The sequence below is a fragment of the Malaya genurostris genome, chromosome 1, assembly GCF_030247185.1.
Source record: "Malaya genurostris strain Urasoe2022 chromosome 1, Malgen_1.1, whole genome shotgun sequence".
NCBI lineage: Eukaryota > Metazoa > Arthropoda > Insecta > Diptera > Culicidae > Malaya > Malaya genurostris.
The window spans coordinates 53,046,989-53,068,028 of record NC_080570.1 but is presented as its reverse complement, the minus strand read 5'-3'; the positions used below and the strand labels follow the sequence as shown (position 1 = coordinate 53,068,028).

General features: G+C 35.8%; 1 protein-coding gene across 5 annotated transcripts in view; it reads right to left on the bottom strand.

Annotated features, from left to right (window-relative positions):
• LOC131439540 (cadherin-87A) overlaps nt 1-21,040 on the bottom strand; it is a 764,232-nt gene that overhangs the window by 230,276 nt on the left and 512,916 nt on the right. For all 5 annotated transcript variants that reach the window (XM_058610700.1, XM_058610709.1, XM_058610716.1 and 2 more), the window contains one exon: nt 16,632-16,751. In XM_058610700.1, the coding sequence (XP_058466683.1) occupies nt 16,632-16,695 (64 nt within the window). In that variant the 5' untranslated portion in view covers nt 16,696-16,751. The remainder of the gene's footprint in view (nt 1-16,631; nt 16,752-21,040) is intronic.

The following is a 21,040-nucleotide window of genomic DNA, read 5'->3' as shown; positions in this document are numbered from 1 at the left end:
ATAACACTGTTTTGTAGATTATTTTTTCGACTGTTTTAAAAATAAGGTAAAAATCTTAGAAATGCATGAGACATCCATATCCGGTGTAATCTAAGAAAAAAAAATTATTTTTGAAATAAATCAACTGGGAAAAATTTTGAGATTTCCGAAATCGAAATTTTTTTTTTTTGATGCTAAATGTATAATTCAAGAACGATATTTTTTAAAAAAATATTCATTAAATTTTAAGTAATCGAAAACTTATTTGATCAGCCAACAAACTAAAACAGTTTTGAGCCAAATTAAGAAGAGTTTTTACCGTTTTTTCAAAAATGTCGCGGTTTTATTAACGCGGATTTCCGAAGTTACACGGTACTTTTTAAGCCGATTTTCCCGCATATTTTTAAAGCTATCCGGTTTTCTTATTTTGTCATGAAAGGCTTGAAACGTCGAGATCTGGTGTTATTAAATTTTGTTTAACTCTCTGATACGTAGAAAATTTTCGATAAAAAAAATTTTTTTGGTTACACCAATCTCGACTTTTCATGCGTGTCCAATACAAAATAAGAAAACCGGATAGCATTAAAAATTTAAGGAAAAATCGGCTTAAAAGGTACCGCGTAACTTCGGAAATCCGCGTTATTAAAACCGCGACAATTCGGAAAAAACGGCAAAAATTCTTCTTAATTTGGCTCAAAACTGTTTTAATTTGTAGGCTTTTGGCTGATCAAATAAGTTCTCGTTTACTTAAAATTTGATGAATATTTATTTAAAAAATATCGTTCTTGAATTATACATTTAGCATCAAAAAAAAATTTCGATTTCGGAAATCTCAAAAATTTTCCCAGTTGATTTATTTCAAAAATTATTTTTTTATTCTTAGATTACACCGGATATGGATGTTTCATGCATTTCTAAGATATTTGGCATAAAAAAACTATTTCTTTAGTTTTGCAGTTTTTCCGCGTAAAAAAAGACCTCACACACACAACATTTGCGTTACACAGCTAGTTTAAGTGATTTAATTCGTTTCCTGTACAGAAACAGACTTTTGAAAATAAGATATTTCTGCTCATCATCCTGTAATTTCGGAACCGGAAGTCGAATCAAGTTCAAATTCGAAAGCTTTTAAGTTATACATGAAACCTCTCTTTTGAATTTAAGTTTGTAAAAATTGGCTCAGCCATCTTCGAGAAAATCCGGTGCATATGTTTTCACATACACTCTGATAAGCATTTTAAAATTTCGACGAATTCGACGATTGAATCGAATGGTACTTGTCTCTCCGGGCTTCGGTTTAAAAGTCGGGTTTCACAATTGGTTTCATATTCTTTCCATATGAGAAAGAAAAAACACCTTAGCTTAGTGAAGAAACATTTTTGTTATATACCATTCGACTCAGTTCGTCGAATATGCAGAATGTCTGTATGTGTGTGTGCGTATGTATGTATGTAACATTTTTTTACTCACATTTCTCTGAGATGGCTAAACCGATTTTCATGAACCTAAATTTAAATGAAAGGTCTTGTAACCGCATACAAAATTCCTGAATTTTATTCAAATCCGACTACTGGTTCCGGAGATACAGAAATTGATATGTGCAAAAAAATGAAAATAAGTTCACTAACTTTTCTCAGAGACAGCTGAACCGATTCTCACAAACTTAGATTCAAATGAAAGGTATAATTGTCCCATAAATAGTTCCTGAATTTCATTTTCATCCAACTTCCGGTTTCGGAATTACAGGGTGATTAGAGAAAAACTTCCTATTTCAAATTATTTCTTCACTTATCTCAAATGAAAGGTCAAATAGTCTCAAATAAAACTGCCAAATTTCATCCGGATCTGACTCCTGGTTCCGGAATTATAGGGTAAAATGTGTTTAGAATTTGATACCGTCTTTTAAAGCGGTGAAATAAACAACGTAAATAATTTCTAATCCATCCTTGAAACTACTCCAATCGGTTGCTATTATCAGTAGGCAACTAAACATATCGATTTTAGCTATCTTGGATCTCGATTTCCGATTCCAGAAGCACCGGAAATAGTGGTTATATATTCCAAAATTGATCTCACTAATTTTTTTCAACGATGGCTTGACCGATTGGCACATACTTAGACTTCAATGATTTCGGAAGTACCTGCAATAGTGGGACTCACTTTGTTTTCTCAGATATGGCCTAAATGATCTGAGTACTGATTCACTCTATAAATTATACTAGTTTAAGGACTGTCCCAGAAAGTATGGACGCAACCAAAAACCGCTGCCATTTCGCAATGGTTCAGAATCTGTCAATTTTTATGGCTGCGTCCTGTTGTTTACACTCTTCTCTAACCACTTGTGCAGTTGTTTATTCGTTTTCATTAGTTTGTTTCGAAATGCGTGGACTTTCAGCAGAACAACGTCGAAAAATTGTGCACAAATGGTGCACAGAACGCGGACTGTCACTGAGAAAGATAGTAGAATAGAAGGAGTAAGTGAATAAGCCGTGCGAAAAGCAATCAGGAAGTTCGGTGAGGATGACATCTTTGAGGATAAACCGAAAACGGGTCGAAAATAAGGTCTTGCTAACCCTCAGTTGGGTAAACGTATACTGAAGGCGTTCGAGCAAAAGAAGGAGGTTTCAGTTCGGGATGTGGCCAAAAAAGTGGGCACTTCGAAGTCAAATGTTCGTCGTGCTAAAGAACATTTGAATCTTCGAACCTATAAGAAGCAGAAACAACCAAACCGTAGTCCGAAACAAGAAGCATTAATACGATTCTTGCTGGAAATTTGAACTGCATAATCATGGACGACAAAACCTACGTGAAACTCGGTTACAAATCCTTGCCGGGACCACAATATTATACGGTGCGAGAAGGGCAAGTGTTAAACCAGTCCGTGACATCGATTGAAGTCGAAAAATTTGGTAAGAAAGCTATGGTCTGGCAAGCAATTTGTAACTGCGGTAAGATTTCGAAACCCTTCATCACCACTGCTTCAATGAACAGCGAAATGTACACCAAGGAATGTTTACAAAAACGACTTCTACCCATGATTCGAAGCCACATCCTGTTGTCCGTCCCTGGATCCTGTTGTCTTCTGGATAGATCTTGCTTCTTGCTACTACTCGAAATCAATGGTAGAATGGTATACTACCAAAAATGTCACTTTCGTACCAAAAGACATGAATCCACCAAATTGCCCACAACTTTGACCAATTGAGGAATTTTGGGCATTAACGAAGGCACATCTTAGGAAACATGTCTCGGCAGCCGACGCCATTCAACAGTTCTAAAAAGATTGGAAAAAAGTGTCAAAACTTGTCGCCAAGAAGTCTGTACGGAATTTAATGAGGAACGTTCGCAAGCAAATGATGAGAATAATATTCTGTTGTTGTAGTCTAATATTATCAGTATATCGAATAAAATTTGAATATCTAACACTTGTGAATTATTTACAGCGAAATCAAAGTGCGTCCATACTTTCTGGGACAGTCTTTATGGACAACTATTTTTGGTTTTTCAAGAATTAAAGGAAACTATTTTGCAGAATACCACACATTTTTATATGAGAATATGTGAGATATGACAAAGGCCTCAGTACACCACTATGTGGATTAAAACAGTTTTTTTTTTGCGATAGCTCACAAGAAGCGTGCCTGGTTGGGAAACAGTACCGATTCCGTTTAGCGCACACCCGGTCAAAGTGAGATTTGCTGGCTAGCAGCTTTTCATCATTTAACATTTTATAACATGTAATAAATTTACAAACTATGCCTTCTGGAGACGGCCTAAAAAAAGTTTGGATCCCATGAAAAGGATTCTCGATCATCAATCAATAACAAATCTCATGTCGGTGCCCTTGGCATCTTAGTACTAACAACGCAATGTGCAAATTTCGTATCAAGTTTTTATGTAAATCTAAATATGAACTAAAATTCTAGTAAGTATCAAAACAAGATACAATTTTTATTAATAATCATTAGTTGACAAGGTTGGGGCATCCAAACGGACCTTGACCCAAAGCATCGAAACCGCCTTTGAAGCTCTTGGTAATAAACCACATGACAAATGTCAGGCCATCATGTAGAGCGAACTCTCAAGATAGCTGGTTCACAAGTTTCAAGCAACTATCATGGGAAATTCAGAAGATTTGGTGTTCTTTCCCAGCATGATATCAGGCCATTCTCAGCAACTACAAAATAAACTCCAAACGACAAGGGTCCGAGACCTATTCGAAATAAGAAGTACCATTAAATAAATAACCAAATCGACCATTTCACGATAAACATTCCCCGGAACGGCACGAAACTTTCCTATTTTACCTGGTCAAAATAAACTATTCGCCACTTTCCTGGCTGTTGCTATCAGCCAATTGAACGGATGGTAAAACCCTCCTGCGGGATAATGTAGGCATAGCGATGCAAATGGTGATCAAAATCCAAAGGAGAAAACATTTGCCCTGGTATCGTAAAGTTTTATCACCGAATTTCACCCTCAGTTCCGCTGGGAACACCAAGGAAAGTTACTCCCCCCCAGTTAGGTAAAATGCCGTAAACGTGGAAAATTTTCCCCACATACACAGGTACAAACTTCACCCGCTGAATGTTTCTTTATGTTTTTCAAAGCAAGAATGTGCTATAGCAAAATACAAGGAGCTTGACAATTTTCTGACTGATTGGCATCTCCGAAATGTGCGGAAACTTTCAGCGTAATCCTTACCTATGATCCGACACTGGATTGTTACACTTCCGAGGTTTAATTCGGTTTTGTTATCTCAACAAATCACTTCAGCATATCAAGATCGATCGAAGCCGAGATCCGTTACGGGTTACGTTATTGTTTGACCTCGAGTGCCATAAATCAAGGGGGCCGTCGGGGCACACAAGTAATCAGATTCGTGTCACTCCATAAAGCAACCGAATAATCATCCGGAATCCTCTGCTAACCTAATCACATTAGTTACCTCCGGATGCTCGTTTTGTTTTTCTTCGGAGGTACGAACGACGACGACGACGGAACTGGGAGCAGATTTGGTCGCTTAGCAAACGAAAATCAATCCCAGAAGACATTCGCCGCCCGCACCCGGAACACCGCTTTTAATCCCACTAATAGTGAGGACCGAACCGAAAATAATAACAAGACAAGAGAGGGTAAATCACTCAAGTGTCAGCGAGTGACTCGACGTGATTTTCTTTGGCTTTGGCCTGACCCGGGTCCTCCCGGGCTATCAACTATTCATTCGGCGAGCGACAGAGAAAATTGTCGGGAAAGCACCCCAAACCAAGGCAGACAGGCCAGTCAGTCGGTCCGTCGGTCGGTCAGTCCATTCGTTGGTTCTTGTTGATAGAGCGCAGTGATAATAAAATAAAACCACAATAGAATAACCCTGTCAGGACTCCGACGAGCCGACTCCGACCAGGCACCACCAGGCAGGCCAGTGAACGATGGAGCAGCTTGGTGTGGCGTGGTCAACATGACAATAAAACAGAAAGCCTCCGAATTGTTGACGACAATCATCATGCGGCCCCCCAGAATTCGTAGAAGTGCCGCCATCGCCGCCGGTGCCTCTAACGAAAGCACCAGCAAACCTCATTATTGCACCATTCGGGGAAAGACTTATTGCATGTTACGACGTTTTTCTTCTCGTCGCTCGCTGTTCAACCCAAACTCCAAACTGAATGCGGCAACCAATGCAGACGGACGCGCGGACCGTCGGATGGTGGGACGGTGGAACGGAAAATGCTTCACCGACGGTGACACATGTCAGCTCGGTAGCGAGGCACGAGTGGCGGCAACTGGTTCAACAATACCAATAATAAACCTGTCACTTTATTTACCCAACCTTTACTGTTTTTTCGGTTCGGTTGCGACTGCCAATCACACGATGTAAGGCGTTAGTTCTGTCATTTGTTCCGATCCGATTGCCGTGGCATTTTCGGCGCTTTAGGCGACTGTTTGTGTGCGTCCTGCTTGATATCGGGGAAGGTGTTTTATCGTTCGAGCACAATGACCAACGAAGAACGGTTCCATACTGTCAGGCTGTTGAATTTATGGACGATGACAAAAACCTTGGAACACGCCAGCCGACTGAAACGATTTTCGCGTTCGGGATTGACTTAAGCTTTGGATAAATTATGGGAGAAATTAACAATTCTGATTAAATATTTTCGGGCTGAAGCTTCACAACGAACATTGATTTTTGAGCAAACACGATCAACTCATTTAACAGTCCATTGAATCAATCTAAAACTTGAGTCATTTAATATCCGGACGCAAAAAAATTGATTTATCTCGGAACCGTGTATACGAAAAACAATGTTGAATACTCGAACCGAAGGTCAATTAATTGCACTTCAAATGAAAACTAGCGACAAAATTATACTAATTTGATTTTGACGAGATCTCGAGTTTTGCTTCGAATACTACTCATCATGTTTTGTCTAACCTGAACAGCCATTTTGTCCGACATGCGATCTCACCTCTGCACTCAGCTTTTGATAATTGTCCAATAATTCTTGAGAGTAGCAATTAAGTCCCCATTTTTTCGAAACCACTGCACAGTGCAGAGTGGGGAAAACAACGATCATAAACGCGATTTTGCTTAATAATTTTCTAAAAAACTTAAGCAAGTATTTTCAAAGTTAGTATTTCTGATGCAAAATGTACCGTAGAATCGATTGATGATAGAAGGTCCGCAAAATCATGCCAGGGTCACCCCAAAATCTCTTTTTCTTCTCGCTCTACTTCGAAGGCTACCTGTGAAACTCTGAAAAAAAATCAACTAAACGAAAGGTACTTCTGACATGTTCGTAAATAGATTGTTTTGAATAATAACGACCGCAAATAACTGTATTCTGTTTTACTCCAAATCATCTTCTTCCATGAATTTACAGAAAAAAAAAGTTCTGCTGATCGGTGTTTGGACCAATTATAGTTAAACAAGACAGTTTTATGTTTCGCATATAACCTCAAAAAATAGTTAACAGATAGTTTCCATGATCGCATAATTTTATGTTGAACCCAGATTTACAATCCTGAAGCAGATCCAATATGACCTAACAAAAAAACTTCAGTGATCCAAACACTATGTGAATGACAGTACTAAGTTGTATCACTGGATGAACTTTCTTTCGTCGCATTCAGATATGAGACTAATTGCGGTTTATTAAACTCGATTGATATTATGAGGAAAGCCCTAAAAAATTTATCCCAATTTATTTCATAAGTCGTATTTCTGGTTCAACTTTCTTTCGCATACCGAAAGGAGACTAATTGTGGTTTATTAAAATCGATTAATATTACGAAAAAAGCTCAAAAAAGTAGAGTACAAATAGGTTCAATGATCGGACGAATCTTGTTATACCATTATACCCTAATTTACTGCATAAATCGTATTTCTGGTTGAACATAGAACCAAAATATGTTCACCCAGCGATACAGTTTATAAAAAACCTGTTTTAATCCACCTAGTGGTGTAATGATGCCTTTCTCATGTACACATAATATTGTGGTATTCTATTAAAAAATTTCTCTTGGATTTTTTAAAATAACCAAGTGATTGTTTATGCAAAACATACTGAATAAAACAGTGCTTTGATTGCGTAAGCCATCCTCAAGAGAACGACACTTCCGGCATCGGAACCCGAGAACCGGTATAATCGAAGTCGGTTCGTACGGCCACCAACTAACATGACACAGAAACTCTTCTAGTACGCACCCTATAACTCAGGATTCGGAAGTCGGATCCGGATGAAATTCAGGAATTCCGTATGGGACCACGAGACCTTTCATTTGAATCTAAGTTTGTGGAAATCGGTCAAACCATCGCTGAGAAAAGTGAGTGAGACCCATTTTGGTATATATGACCACTATTTCCGGTACTTCCGGAACCGGATACCGGGAACCAGGATAGCCGGAATCGGTTTGTTTAGTTGCCTACTGATAATGCCTATCGATTTGTGTAGTTTTGAGACCAGTTTACAAAATTTTTTACGTTTTTTGTTTCGCCGGTTTAAGTGACAGTGTACAATATTGAACACACTTTACCCTATAATTCCGGAACCGGAAGTCGGATCCGGATGAAATTCAGGAATTCCGTATGGGACTTCGAGACCTTTCATTTGAATTCTAGTTTGTCAAAATTGGTTCAGCTATCTCCGAGAAAATCTAGTGAGATTATTTGACACATACACACACACACACACACACACATACATACACACACACACACACACACAGACATTGCTCAGCTCGATGAACTGAGTCAAATGGTATATGACACTTGGCCCTCCGGGCCAATTTTCATTGGTCGGTTTTTCAAGTGATTGCATAACCTTTCTATATGAGAAAGGCAATAAAAGGTTAAACGGGCAAATACTGTCATTCCTATTATGTGTGTTTAGATCACTGAAGTTTTCCACGTAATATGGACCAATATTGATAGCTCGTATTGTCTGCTGCTTCCATATTGTAGATCAATATTTATCAAACGACTAAGTTAAAGAATAAATTGAAGTAAAACGGTATAACAAGATTCGTACGGTCGTTGAATCTATTTGTACTCTTATTTACCGGTCTTTCTTCGTAATATCAATCGATTTTCATCAACCGCAATCAGCCTGCTTTCGGAATGCAAAAGAAACTTAAACCAATGGTCACGATCTATGAAATAAATTGGGATAAAACGAGTTAAACAGGCTAGTGCTGTCATTTCCATTGTATTTAATTGGCTCACAGAAGTTGTGTTCGTAATATGAACCAATATTGATAGATCGTATTGGATCTGCTTTTGGATTGTAGATCATATTTCAACTGAATATTATAATTAGAAAATAAATGGGGTAGAACGGTACAACGAGTTTGCCACTGCCATTGAAACTATATGCAATCGATTTGTTAGACTTTTTTACAGAAACACTCTTTCCGGTCTTCAGCAAGCACTTTGGTTTTATGTTATGTAGTTAAACTTGAATACAATCCAGTAGAAAAAGGGAACGTGGGGGATCAATCCTTTAAAGTGAGATAAAATTACTATTTTATCTCAAGGTCAACACAGTGGCTAAGTAATTGTGACAAAGTTGTTTAGAAAGTCGAATAAATGTCAATAATAATATTACATAAAATACTCTGAATAATAGTTAAATCTTTTGAAAGCTACATACGTTACGAAGTTTTTTGAGGCCTATCTGAGTCAACTCTTGAGTAAAAGGACTATGGAAATTTTTTTTTGTTGTTGTTCCTATTATAGAGGTTTTAACCTTAAGGCCATTCGCCTCTTTGGGCTAGAAATACTTTTTGGCGGAGTTGGGAATCGAGCCCAGGCGGGATGCGTGAAAGGCAACGACTTACAGCCTATCATGCTATACCCGTCCCCAATATGGAAAAATGTTCCATTTGACGAAGCATTTCACTCGATATTATCGTGAGCGTTACGTTAAGTTAAAGAAGCTAGCAAGTGTTGCATACGATAATTTCCTTAAGTTGAGGGTTACTAATCATATGAGTTATTTTGTGGAAAATATAAATGTTAAAACCGTTATAAGGGTTAGATTCGTGCGATAAATGAGTTACGATGCGTTACTTTTTATAGTTATAGATGTTACAAAGTGTTATATACGTCGCTCTTTTGTAAGATATAGGTGTAAAAAAGGGCTACAAGCGTAATATTTTTGTAAGTTATACGCTTTACTTTTTTGTATGTTATAGGCGTTAAAAGGGTTACTGTTTAATAAATTGTAGGCGTTACGAAGCGTTAAATACGTTACTTTTTAGTAAGTTACAGGCGTTACGAAGCGTTCCAAATGTTACTGCTTTGTAAGTTATAGGGGTTACGAAGCGTTATATGCGTTACTTTTTTCTAAGTTATAGGCTTTACGAGGCGTTATATGCGTTACTTTTAAGTAAGTTGTAGGCGTTACGAAGCGTTCCATGCGTTACTTATTAGTAAATTACAGGCGCTACGAAGCGTTACAAACTTTACTGTTTTGTAAGTTATAGTCATTACGAAGCGTTACATGAGTCACTTTCTAGTAAATTACAGGCGTTACGAAGCGTTTCAAATATTACTGTTTTGAAGGTTATAGGCGTAACGAAGCGTTGCATGCGTTACTTTTTTGTAAATGACAGGCGTTACTTTTTTCTAAGTTAAAGGCCTTAAGAAGCGTTACATTCGTTACTGTTAATAAGTAACGAAAAAAAGTTATATTTAGCAAAAGCTTTTCTTATCCAAACTGATTTTTAATGTCTGTTTCACGAAACTAATTATCCACTTTCAATGCATAGTCTTAGGATTACATTCCATTTATGGAATTTGATCTTCTGTTTCAGAAGACTTCGCAACCAAAGGAACAAAATTTCATTCGAATCGAAAACGGAGTTTTTTTTTGTAAATCAACTTTAATTTTTGAAAACAATTTTTTTTTTCAATGTAGGATTCGGTTAGACGAATTTTGTGCAAAATCGTACTCGGAGTTTCCAGCATTCTCTCAATTTTTATTGGAACTTTCGAGACATGTAGATTTCGTCACGCCAAACCACTTATTGATTGTTGATGTACTAGTGTTAATCACAATTGTATGATGGGCAATAATTTGTATGATGGGCATTTTTAAGGAAACAGAGAATTTATACCTTAATTGTTTTCTTTATTATCTTTACGTTTCGTCTTAGACAAGACAGTTCATAACAGTTTTTGTTGAACTGTTATGCCACCTGTAGTTCAACATAAACCGCTATTGTTTTATTTACCAGTATTCTTATTTACAAAAATATCGGGAAACTATCAATAGAGTATTCTACAAAAGTTACCCCGCATAATGAGTTGCATTGAATTTTTGGATGATTATGACTGAAAAAAAAACAGTTTGGAATAGAAAATACTCATCTTGCAATGTATGAACGATTGGCAGGGAACATAATTGTCTATCCTGAAACAAAATTTTAACCAAATCAAAACAAGCGTTTTATTACAAACCTATATGAAATTTTTTAAATTGATTTATTTCTCAGTGTAAGACCCAATCAGGAGTTTTTTAGTTTTTTTTCCTTTCGAAAATTTAACTGAATTGTTGAGAATTACCTGTGCAATACTTTTTCTGTAGGATTCGTCATTTTTAGAATACATCGATTTGAAACAAAAAAAAATTTATGAAAAAAAGTTCGGACCTTTCCAAAAGAAAGTCTTGGAAATTTAATGAATTTTTCACAATTTTTGGTTGGAATAACTTTATAAGACGTGATGAAACTATTATTCCCTTTCCAAAACTTGACGGAGAATGGTCATTTAAACAGTCAAAAAAGTCAGTTTATTGGTATTCCTTAAAAATTCTTACAATATACTTATTTTTGAAACTGATTTCATTAAAAGGTACCAAACAATTCTTGGGGTCGTTCCAAAATCCTAGATAGCAACTTCCGGTTCATTGATTTTCCTTAAAAAAAACCCTTCCAGTATGGGTATTTGCGGCATCTTGGCTCTTCAAAAAAAATTTTAAAAATGCCCACATTATGAGAGTTATCGATAAACCGGATCCACCATATTGAATCTAGAAACGAACTTAAACACTAAAACGAACTGAAACACAAAACAAACACCAATCAAAATCGATATATTAGACATTATGTGACAATTAAAATCAAATAACGTGAACTCAAACATAGTTTGTTAAAGTTTTCCATTAATATCAATAAATCGGAAATAGCCATCTTGGATTTTGGAACGACCTCATACAACGTTTTTCAGAATATGTTGATAAAATTTTAACGAAGTAGGTTCATCAAAAAAGTTTACGTTATTTGGTATGGTTTGTAAAAAAGATTACGTTATTTGGGTTTGGTTCGTAAAAAGAGTTACGTAAAATGAGGTAACGTAAAAAAGTGTACGTAAAAGGAGGCTTGGGTGAATACTTTCTGAGAATTTTACGGTACAATTAAAGGTTTTCTAGTTACAGAGATTTGAATAAAGACCCAAGCGAAAATTGCATTCGCCCTTTACAAAAATCAATCTTGAGTCGAATTGGTAGTTTGTATCAGGACAAAGCCAATGGGTTGTCATACTGGATAGGTGTACAAAGTTTAATCAGAGTAACTTCATCTTGATTTAGCCACCTTCGCATCTGTTATATTTTATAGAATTGCTTAATCGCTTATTCAGGTTTCATAGAATTGCTCAATCACTAATTAAGTTTAAGTTAAGGGTTGCTCCGAGTATGAGACTTTGAACACACAGGTCAGTTGTCATCCGTTCGAGTCCCATCCTGAAGGCAATCTCAATATTTAATGTATCATAGCGAGAGCTGTGAAATTGACCTGTGTACGCCAAAAGTCGTTCGCAACCTAGACTTTTTTAAATATTTAAAGTCGAAAATTTTTAAATCCTACAAAATAGTTTTCAAAAAATCAGATAAATTTTCGTATGAATATTCCTAATTGAGTCGAATTCTGGAAAAATCGATTCTTAAAATTCAAAATCGATTTGAAAAAATAACACTATTTTTGGTTTTTATGCAATTTTAACTTGATAAGTATATTGACTACCAACTGTTTATGCATTACAAGAAGGGCACTTTAAATAAAGAAAAGCCTTTCTACAAAAAAAAACTTTTTTTTGCACAAACTTAATTTAATTAAATGTATTTTTATTGAAAACTAAACTAAACTAAACTGAAGGTCATTAGCATCTAAGATTCCAATGAAACTCAATTTACTGGGATACTTCACAGAAACTCAAAAAAATGAGATAACACATAAATATTGCGACTTTTATTAACATTTTTTATTTCAAATAATTATAGTCGAAACATTTTAAATCCTCCAAAAAGGTCCGCTAGTGATTTTGAAAATATCCGTTAAATTTTCGATTAAAAAATTACCGATTGCCGATCCTACACTGAAAAAAATCGAATTTTTCAATTCAAAAATCGATTTGAAAAATAACACTATTATTTATTTTGATGCCGTTTTGACTTGGTAAGTAGGTTTCCTTTTCCTTTTTGCCTTTCTCTATAGAAAGGTATTAGAATTGCTGGAAAAACCGACTTTCGAACGGAGCCTCGGAGACCCATAGTGTTATATACCATTCGACTCAGTTCGACGAGATCGGAAAATGTCTGTGTGTGTGTGTGTGTGTGTGTGTGTGTGTGTGTGTGTGTGTATGTGTGTGTGTGTGTGCACTTTTAGAAGATATTTGAACGCGCTCAATTTTCTCAGAGATGGCTGAACCGATTTTAACAAACTTGGGCCCGTTTGAAAGCTACTGTCGGGCCATTGATCAAGTTCGAAGATCAAATGGCTGTGACTTTTGGTTTCGGAGATATGATTGTATAAGTGACGTAACCGACAAAAGGCGTTGAATTTGAACGCGCTCAATTTTCTCAGAGATAACTGAACCGATTTTAACAAACTTGGGCTCGTTTGAAAGGTACTATCGGGCCATTAATCAAGTTCGAAGATCAAATGGCTGTGACTTTTGGTTCCAGATATATGATGGTATAAGTGACGTAACCGACAAAACACATTGATTTTTACCGCTCTTGTATATATATGGGTGCCAAAATTTTAGGATCACCTCTATTTTCGTTAAGTTCTAGTGCTCAAAAGTTTAAGCACCTCGAAAAAAGCCTTCATGCAAAATTTGACCTAAATCGGACATGCGTAAGGGGTGCTGCCCGGTGGTAAAGGTTTGACAATTTTCGACCTTGAAAAAGCACCATAGGGGTGAGTACATGAAATTTCCAAAATCGAAATTTTTTTTGATGCCGAAACTCTTAAAACTGCATGAAACATCGAAATTTAGTGTTATCCCGAAAAAAAATTTTTTTTTGAATATATCAACTTTTTGGGACTTTCATAGTCCCAAAAAGTCGACTTTTTCAAAAAAAATTTTTTTCGAGATGACACTAAATCTCGACGTTTCATGCAATTCTAAGCCTTTTGGCATCAAAAATTTTTTTTCGATTTCGAAAATTTCATGTACTCCCTCCTATGGTGATTTTTCAAGATATATGAAAATTTCACTAAGTGGACTAAGAAGGCTTTTTTTATTTTAGATTAGCATCACTGTTCTCATACAAATAGGCAACGCAAATGTCAAGCACTAGTTTGGAAAAATGATGCTGACTGTGTGACATAAACACTGAAGCATGCTTTTGTGAACTACTCGAATCAATCTGAATCAATTGGTGTCAAAATTAGTATCCACATTTATTTAATAAAAGTATGAAACATATATTCATGAGACTGTTATGAAAGAAGAGAAAGGCATTATCACACCACTAGGTGGATTAAGAAGGGTTTTTTTTGTTGCATTACTTTACTATAGAAACACTTTTTCTTGTACAAACTGATTTTTTTTAAATGTCTTTCCATTGAAAACTAAACTAAACTGAAAGTCATTATCATCTAAGATTTCAATGAAACTCAATTTGCGGGGATACTTCATCGTTTGTTCCCTGCTATTTTCAAAAAAAGTCCTGGATAACACATAAATATTGCGACTCTCGTGGTTACCCCCAAGACTGTCCAAGAAAAGGGCCAAATTTTAATTACAATTTTTTTTCAAATCTATATCTATATCTATAAATTTTAAAATCCTACAAAAAAGTGTTGTGCCAGTAAATTTGAAAACATTAGTCAAATTTTCGAATAAAAAATGACCAATTTAGTCCTACACTGTAAAAAATCGAATTTTTAAATTCAAAATCGATTTGAAAAATAACACTATTTTTTATGTTGATGCCGTTTTGACTTGGTTAGTAAGTTTCCTTTCCCTTTTTCTTTGTTTGCATTACTTTTAAGGAAAAAAAAGTTTTTCTACAAAAACACTTTTTTCTTGCACAAACTGATTTTTTTAATGTCTCTCCATTGAAAACTAAACTAAACTGAAAGTCATTATCTTCTAAGAATTCAATGCAACTCAATTTGCGGGGAAACTTCACAGAATATTCTATCGTTTGTTGCCTGATATTTTCAAATAAAAAATATGAGTACTAGATAATACATAAATATTGCGACTCTCGTGGTTACCCGCTAGACTGTCTTTTGAAAAGGGCCAAATTTTTATTACAAATTTATTTTTCAAATAATTATAATCGATAAATTTAAAATCCCACAAAAAAGTATTGCGCCAGTGATTTTGAAAACTTCAGTCAAATTTTAGAATAAAAAATTACCGATAGAGTCCTACACTGAAAAATATCGAATTCTTATATTCAAAATCGATTTGAAAAACAACACTATTTTTTAGTTTTGATGCAATTTGCGGAGATACTTCACAGAATACTCTATCACTTCTCTTGTTTCGTAGCCCGATATTTACATAAAAAATGAGTTCTGAAAAATATAAAATCTTTGTTAGAAAACCTCTCCTTCTTTAAAAATTAAAAATGTTAATCTTACAATGTATGAACGGTTGGTAGGAAACATTTTCACCCATCCTGGAACGAAATTTTATTCAAGCAAAAAACGATCCTCTTTGAATAATTTTGTGTTCATCACTAAAACCAAATTTTACTATTTTTCATCATGCAATTATTCAAAATATGACCGCAGTCCTGCGTCAAAAAATATTGCGACTCACATACTAACTCCACGTGAGTCGCAATGTTTTTCACTTCTTTTGATTGTTCCAATTACAGATTACTTTACGTTGGGGTTCTTACATCTCACTAGAAAACGGAATAAAATCTTTCTGATTCTAAGCACAGAGTTGGGAATCGATCCCAGGTTAGAAGGGTGAAAAAAGGCTTATCCACTAGTCATCAGACCTAACGTCTGCTATCGTTTTGTTAATAATTGTTACCTAAAAGCAATTTTGATTACCAGATTTCTTCAAAACCTCGTAAAAGTTTTGTAAAAACGTTATTTAATAAATCAGTAAACCACATCTTCTCTCAATATTTTTTTACTGGAATCTCAAAAAGTTGGTACGATATAATATCAGAAAATGATTCAAAAATCAATAACAAATAATGGCAACAAATATGGAACGGAAAACGAAAAGTTACTAAAAGCAAATATTTCACAGTAATACCAACCAAATCAATAAATTGCGCTTTTCGCTATTGCAAAGCGCTTGGCTTCTCGCAAACGGTTTCGAAAGTAGCTTGAAACATAAACGTCGGTAGTTTTGTTTATCTAACGAAAGTAACAGTAATTTCCGAAGCTGACAAATATTCCCCAAGTTTCATTTTATTTCCCAGCTGGATCATTCGGTTAGGCTAGCCACTCTTCTGCCGGTTCGGAACCGATCCGAAACCAAAACCGAAACCGAACATCGGAGGTCCCTTACTGTCTACCGGAAGCAACTCACGTACATGGATGATATCCGCAGCAGCAGCAGCAGCAGCACCCGATACTACGTTCCGGTAAGCCAGCAAAAGATTTGCTCGTGGTGCCGGATTGCGTCTTGTTCCCTTCACGGTTCAGCGCTCCATTTGAGTTGGCACGTTTTCTTCGCTAATACTTTTACCCCCGGCGGCACCGGAAACCGGCGATGCCCAAAAGCTCGGTGGCAGTGTGCGAAATTTAGGTCCGTTGCCACGGGCTAGAGGGGACCAATAAAATACCCTGTATCATGGACAGTTCCGAAAATGGCCCCCAGCATCGAATGTGGAAACGATCAGGCAAACGGGCACCGAAGAAAGTAGTAGCACATGTTCTCTTGTACTTACATGTCTCGAGCAGCAGTACTATCGTAACGAACGGTATTAAAACTGTCCATCGCTGGGCTATCATTGTTGGGCGGCGTCTCTGCCGGTACGTCCCGGGCTCCTGGTGGTTTGATGGTGGAACTGAAATTGCAAACGAAGAGAAATAAAGAAGAAAATTATTGCCACGCTGTTGAACTCTGAACTTCAGCAAGTCAGTGGTCGGGTATGACGTACAGATAGTTCCGCTTGCCCTGGAACCTCGACGGCACCCCTGTGTGAAGCAGAAGCAATTACGCTGGAACTTATTTTTCCCCGGGAAGGGAGAGGTTGCCGGTGGGAGTGTTTGCAAAGAGCAGATTAAAAGTTATTATGAGTGAGAGAACTGGAGGCAATTGTGTTTGTCTACCGCGGTAATTGTAACTGATTCTAGATCACTAGAGTAAGTTGCGAAAGTCGTTGCGAGATGGTTTCGATTGGAATGAAGTAATAGTTTTCCGCATGTGCGGTAAAATGATGTAGCTTTGTTTGAGCACATCAATTTTCTTTAAACCCATATTATTACTCAAGAAATTAGTGACAATATATAGAACGACATCTGAGCTTACATTGTGCTCATACCCAGTGCTGTAAAACTTCATCCAATACAGTTGAAATCGAATGTGTGCACACACAGACGAGCATTCTACTGTAGTAAACTTCACATTCTAACACACACCCTTCCTCAGTCGCACCGAACGGGCATCATCCCGTCCTTCATTTGTTTCTCTTTCTACCGAAGCTCAGTTTAACCACCGTCAGTTTATCTCTTGAAGTAACAAAATTTCCCTTACAATTGAATGAGAGAGCGGCCTTCAAGTGAGGTTCATGTAAACATTCGAATCGGTTCACGATAATGGATGAAAGGTAAACCAGTCATGATAACTGAAATATCAATTACAAAATAAACATAAAATAACTGTTTCTTCATTTCAGTTTCATTTTGAATAATTCGAAACACATCTCAATACATTTCAAACAGTAGAAATTATCGGTTTTAATTTGCTGGTGATCAAAAACTCAAATGAGAACCGCCACCCTCTATCTATCATTATGGTCGGAGAGAGTTTTGTGTTATCGAGTTCATGTTTATGCCTATTCATTCGCACTTGCTCACTACCAACAGTGAAGACAAGGAATACAATGAAACAGGTAGACTTCTTGGCACTACAAAGTGAGCAAGCAAAACTTCAAGTGACTAGGTACGGTTATTCAATTGACGATGAATTCTGGGAGCTTCGGCAACAAAAGTAAAATGAATGAAAAAGGACATGCTGACAGTTAACGATTATAAATTTCATTTTTCGTCAAAAAATATTCGATTGAAATGAAGTTTTACCGCACTGCCAATACCAAAGGAATATTCTCAACTGTGCGAAGACATTTGAGATATTTTACGAAAGAAAACAGTTGAAAGTTAAAACTTATGATAACAATATAATAACAAAATCAGTTATGATACTTCATTTTCATTTGCAAGACTCATGATAAAGTTCATTAATTGAACAAATGAGTTTTTTCGTTGCTTTATATCGAAATATAATGATCAGAATTTCAAAAACCTAAAAGAAAAAATCAGATCACCAAATAAACTATTCATTTAATAAAAAAAATCATTCAACAATTTCTGTAATAAATTTGCTATACAATTTATTACAACTATTGTTAAAAATTTCTGTTTTCGGACCTCTGTAGTTATATCAAATTCAATAATAATTGTGATACAAACATTTCAAAATCTGTTACGATTTTGTTCCCGCTAGAGTCTTTTTTGTTATGATTTTTGTTATTTTAACAGCTTACCACCCAAAAATATTTCGAAATTTGTTACAAAATATTTCTGGAATAAATTACTTCAGTTGTTATAATTCTGTTATTACCATTTGATTGGGAAAAGGCAAGATAATTTTTGTTAGTAGGAATTGCTCTTTGTACATCTAAAACGTACAACTAATTCACTAAACGAACTCTTAAAATATATCTGTACTTCAATATTTCATCCATACCCAACGAAAAACAGATGCAAAACGACTAATAAATGTAATGACCAAATATACTAGCGAAGAACTGATATCTTTTCCCAGGACAAGGACAGAAGTATGCAATTCCTCTACAAGCCACGCAAATGTTCTTCTTTAAAGCTATTTTAGAAAATAATGCATGTACACGGAGAACCCGCAGATCACAAAATTACAATATTGCAATTGTTGTTTCACGCCCTGGTTGTTTCAACTAAAATGTTGTTGATTTAACTAACATATCTGTTGATTTTGACATAACCATTCAGGTAACCGAAATTGTTGTATTCAAATGCTGTCACTTGGCGGAGAACGAAGACAGCAAAACGCAGAACAAAAAACCTCTTCATTTCACCAGAAGCGTTTCATATTGAAAATTTTCAATGGTAAATTAACGTCATTTATGTTAGTTACGTAGTGGTCGTTTTATGTAAGTAAAAGTATGCAGAAGAATATAACAGTTAATAGTAAAACAAGTTTTCCATGTGTTAAATAGATATTCCTACAGTATAAATGTTTTAATTTCATCTGAGAGTAATGTATTCTAGGACAGTTCATGTCAATGTTATTAACACCGATTAACGCTTAAAAATTTGCTGCTAAAGTGAAGTGGTACTATTTGTATTTTCTTGAAAGTGTATCTGTAGCATTAGGTTTACCAGCGAGCCATTCTGCAAGTGAAGGAAAAATTTCCTAATTCCCTGTGACCATTTTTCTGGTGAGTTCCCTTTTGAGAATTGTAATCATTTGGTTCATTTCCATATCCTTTGTGAGTTCAGTGATAAAGATATAAGCAGTTAATTAGGTAAAATTTCGTTGTTCAAGCAGTGAACGATTAGCTGCCCCCGAAGAGGGTAACAGTAAAAAATATTTATTGCAATTGGCGTTTTAAGTTCAAATAACTGAATAGTTGGTTGAAACAACAGAGACATTTTTTTGCTTTCATGCATACAAGTAACTTTGCTGGGAATGTGCACGAAGGACATCTCATTGAAACGTTTCATTGTTCGCTCAGAGTGTTTGGCATTGCTCAACTGAAACGTTTCATTACTTGTTGGGTGTCGTTGCTAAACTGCCAGCACGATAAATCAAAAATGACAGATTAGTTAAAACAACAGTCGATTAGTTGTACCAAATTTTAACCAATCAAAATCAGAAAAACAACTAATATTTTAGTTCTTTTGCGATCGCTGGCTTTTCCGTGTATATTCCAAAATTTACTCGATGGAACAGTGTACCGTACGTGTGCAATGTGTACGGTCAAAGTATTTTATTTTCATCTACACCTGATAGGCAACCTTATTCTGTCAGGAATTTTCACATTTGTGCCCTTTTCATTGACATTGTATCTTTATTTCGCGCTCCACCATTCACTGAATACAGATTTAATATCTTATGTATTACCTATAAGGTATTTTCGGAACAAAAACGGAACACGATGTATGAGCTGGTTCTGAACTCCAAGATGGCGACTTCCGGTTGATTGATATTCCTTGAAAATCCTTACAGAATAGGTATTTTCTGAACGGGTTTGATGAGTAGATGTCGATGAACGATCATTAAAGTTATTCTGAAAAAAAAAACCGTAACAATGTGGGTATTTTTCAAACGGGCACGCGTCAATAAACGATAATTGAAGTGATTCTGAATTCCAAGATGGTGACTTCCGGTTTTTTGATATTTCTGAAAACCCTTACAATGTGAGTAAGGATTTTTAAGAAATGTCGATACACCGGAAGTCATCATATGGAATTTCGAAGTGAGCTAAAACATCGTTTAATGATATACAAACCGAAAGTCGCCATATTGGATTTCGAAAGGAACTGAAAATACCCATTTTCAAGGAATACCAATAAACCAGAAGTCGCCATCTTGGATTTTGGAACAACATTAAACATTGTTTTTGTTCTGGACCTATTCATTAAATCCGTTACGAAAATACCTATATTGAAAGGGTAAGCAATATATAGTTCAATGACTATAAACAGCATTGAAAAAATATTCATAAACTGCTGATTGGTCGTGAAGATCTTAAGACCTGTTTTCACTGATCTCAAGTTTGTATATATCGACTGATTTGGAATTTTATCGGAAAAAATGCGGCTTTCTCAGTCAAATAGATATTGGCAAACGAATTGTTTATAAAATTTACCGACGTTTCGGCCGTTTTTGATGGTCTTTTTCAAGGTCTTTTTTTAGACCCAATTTTCCTTGAAAAAGGCCATCAAAAACGGCCGAAAAATCGGGCAATTATATAAATAAATTGTTGGCCTACATCAATTAGACTGGGAAAGCCGCATTTTTTTCAATAAAACTCCAAATCAGTCAATATATACAAACTTGAGATCATCATGCCTATATCTATTTGACTGAGAA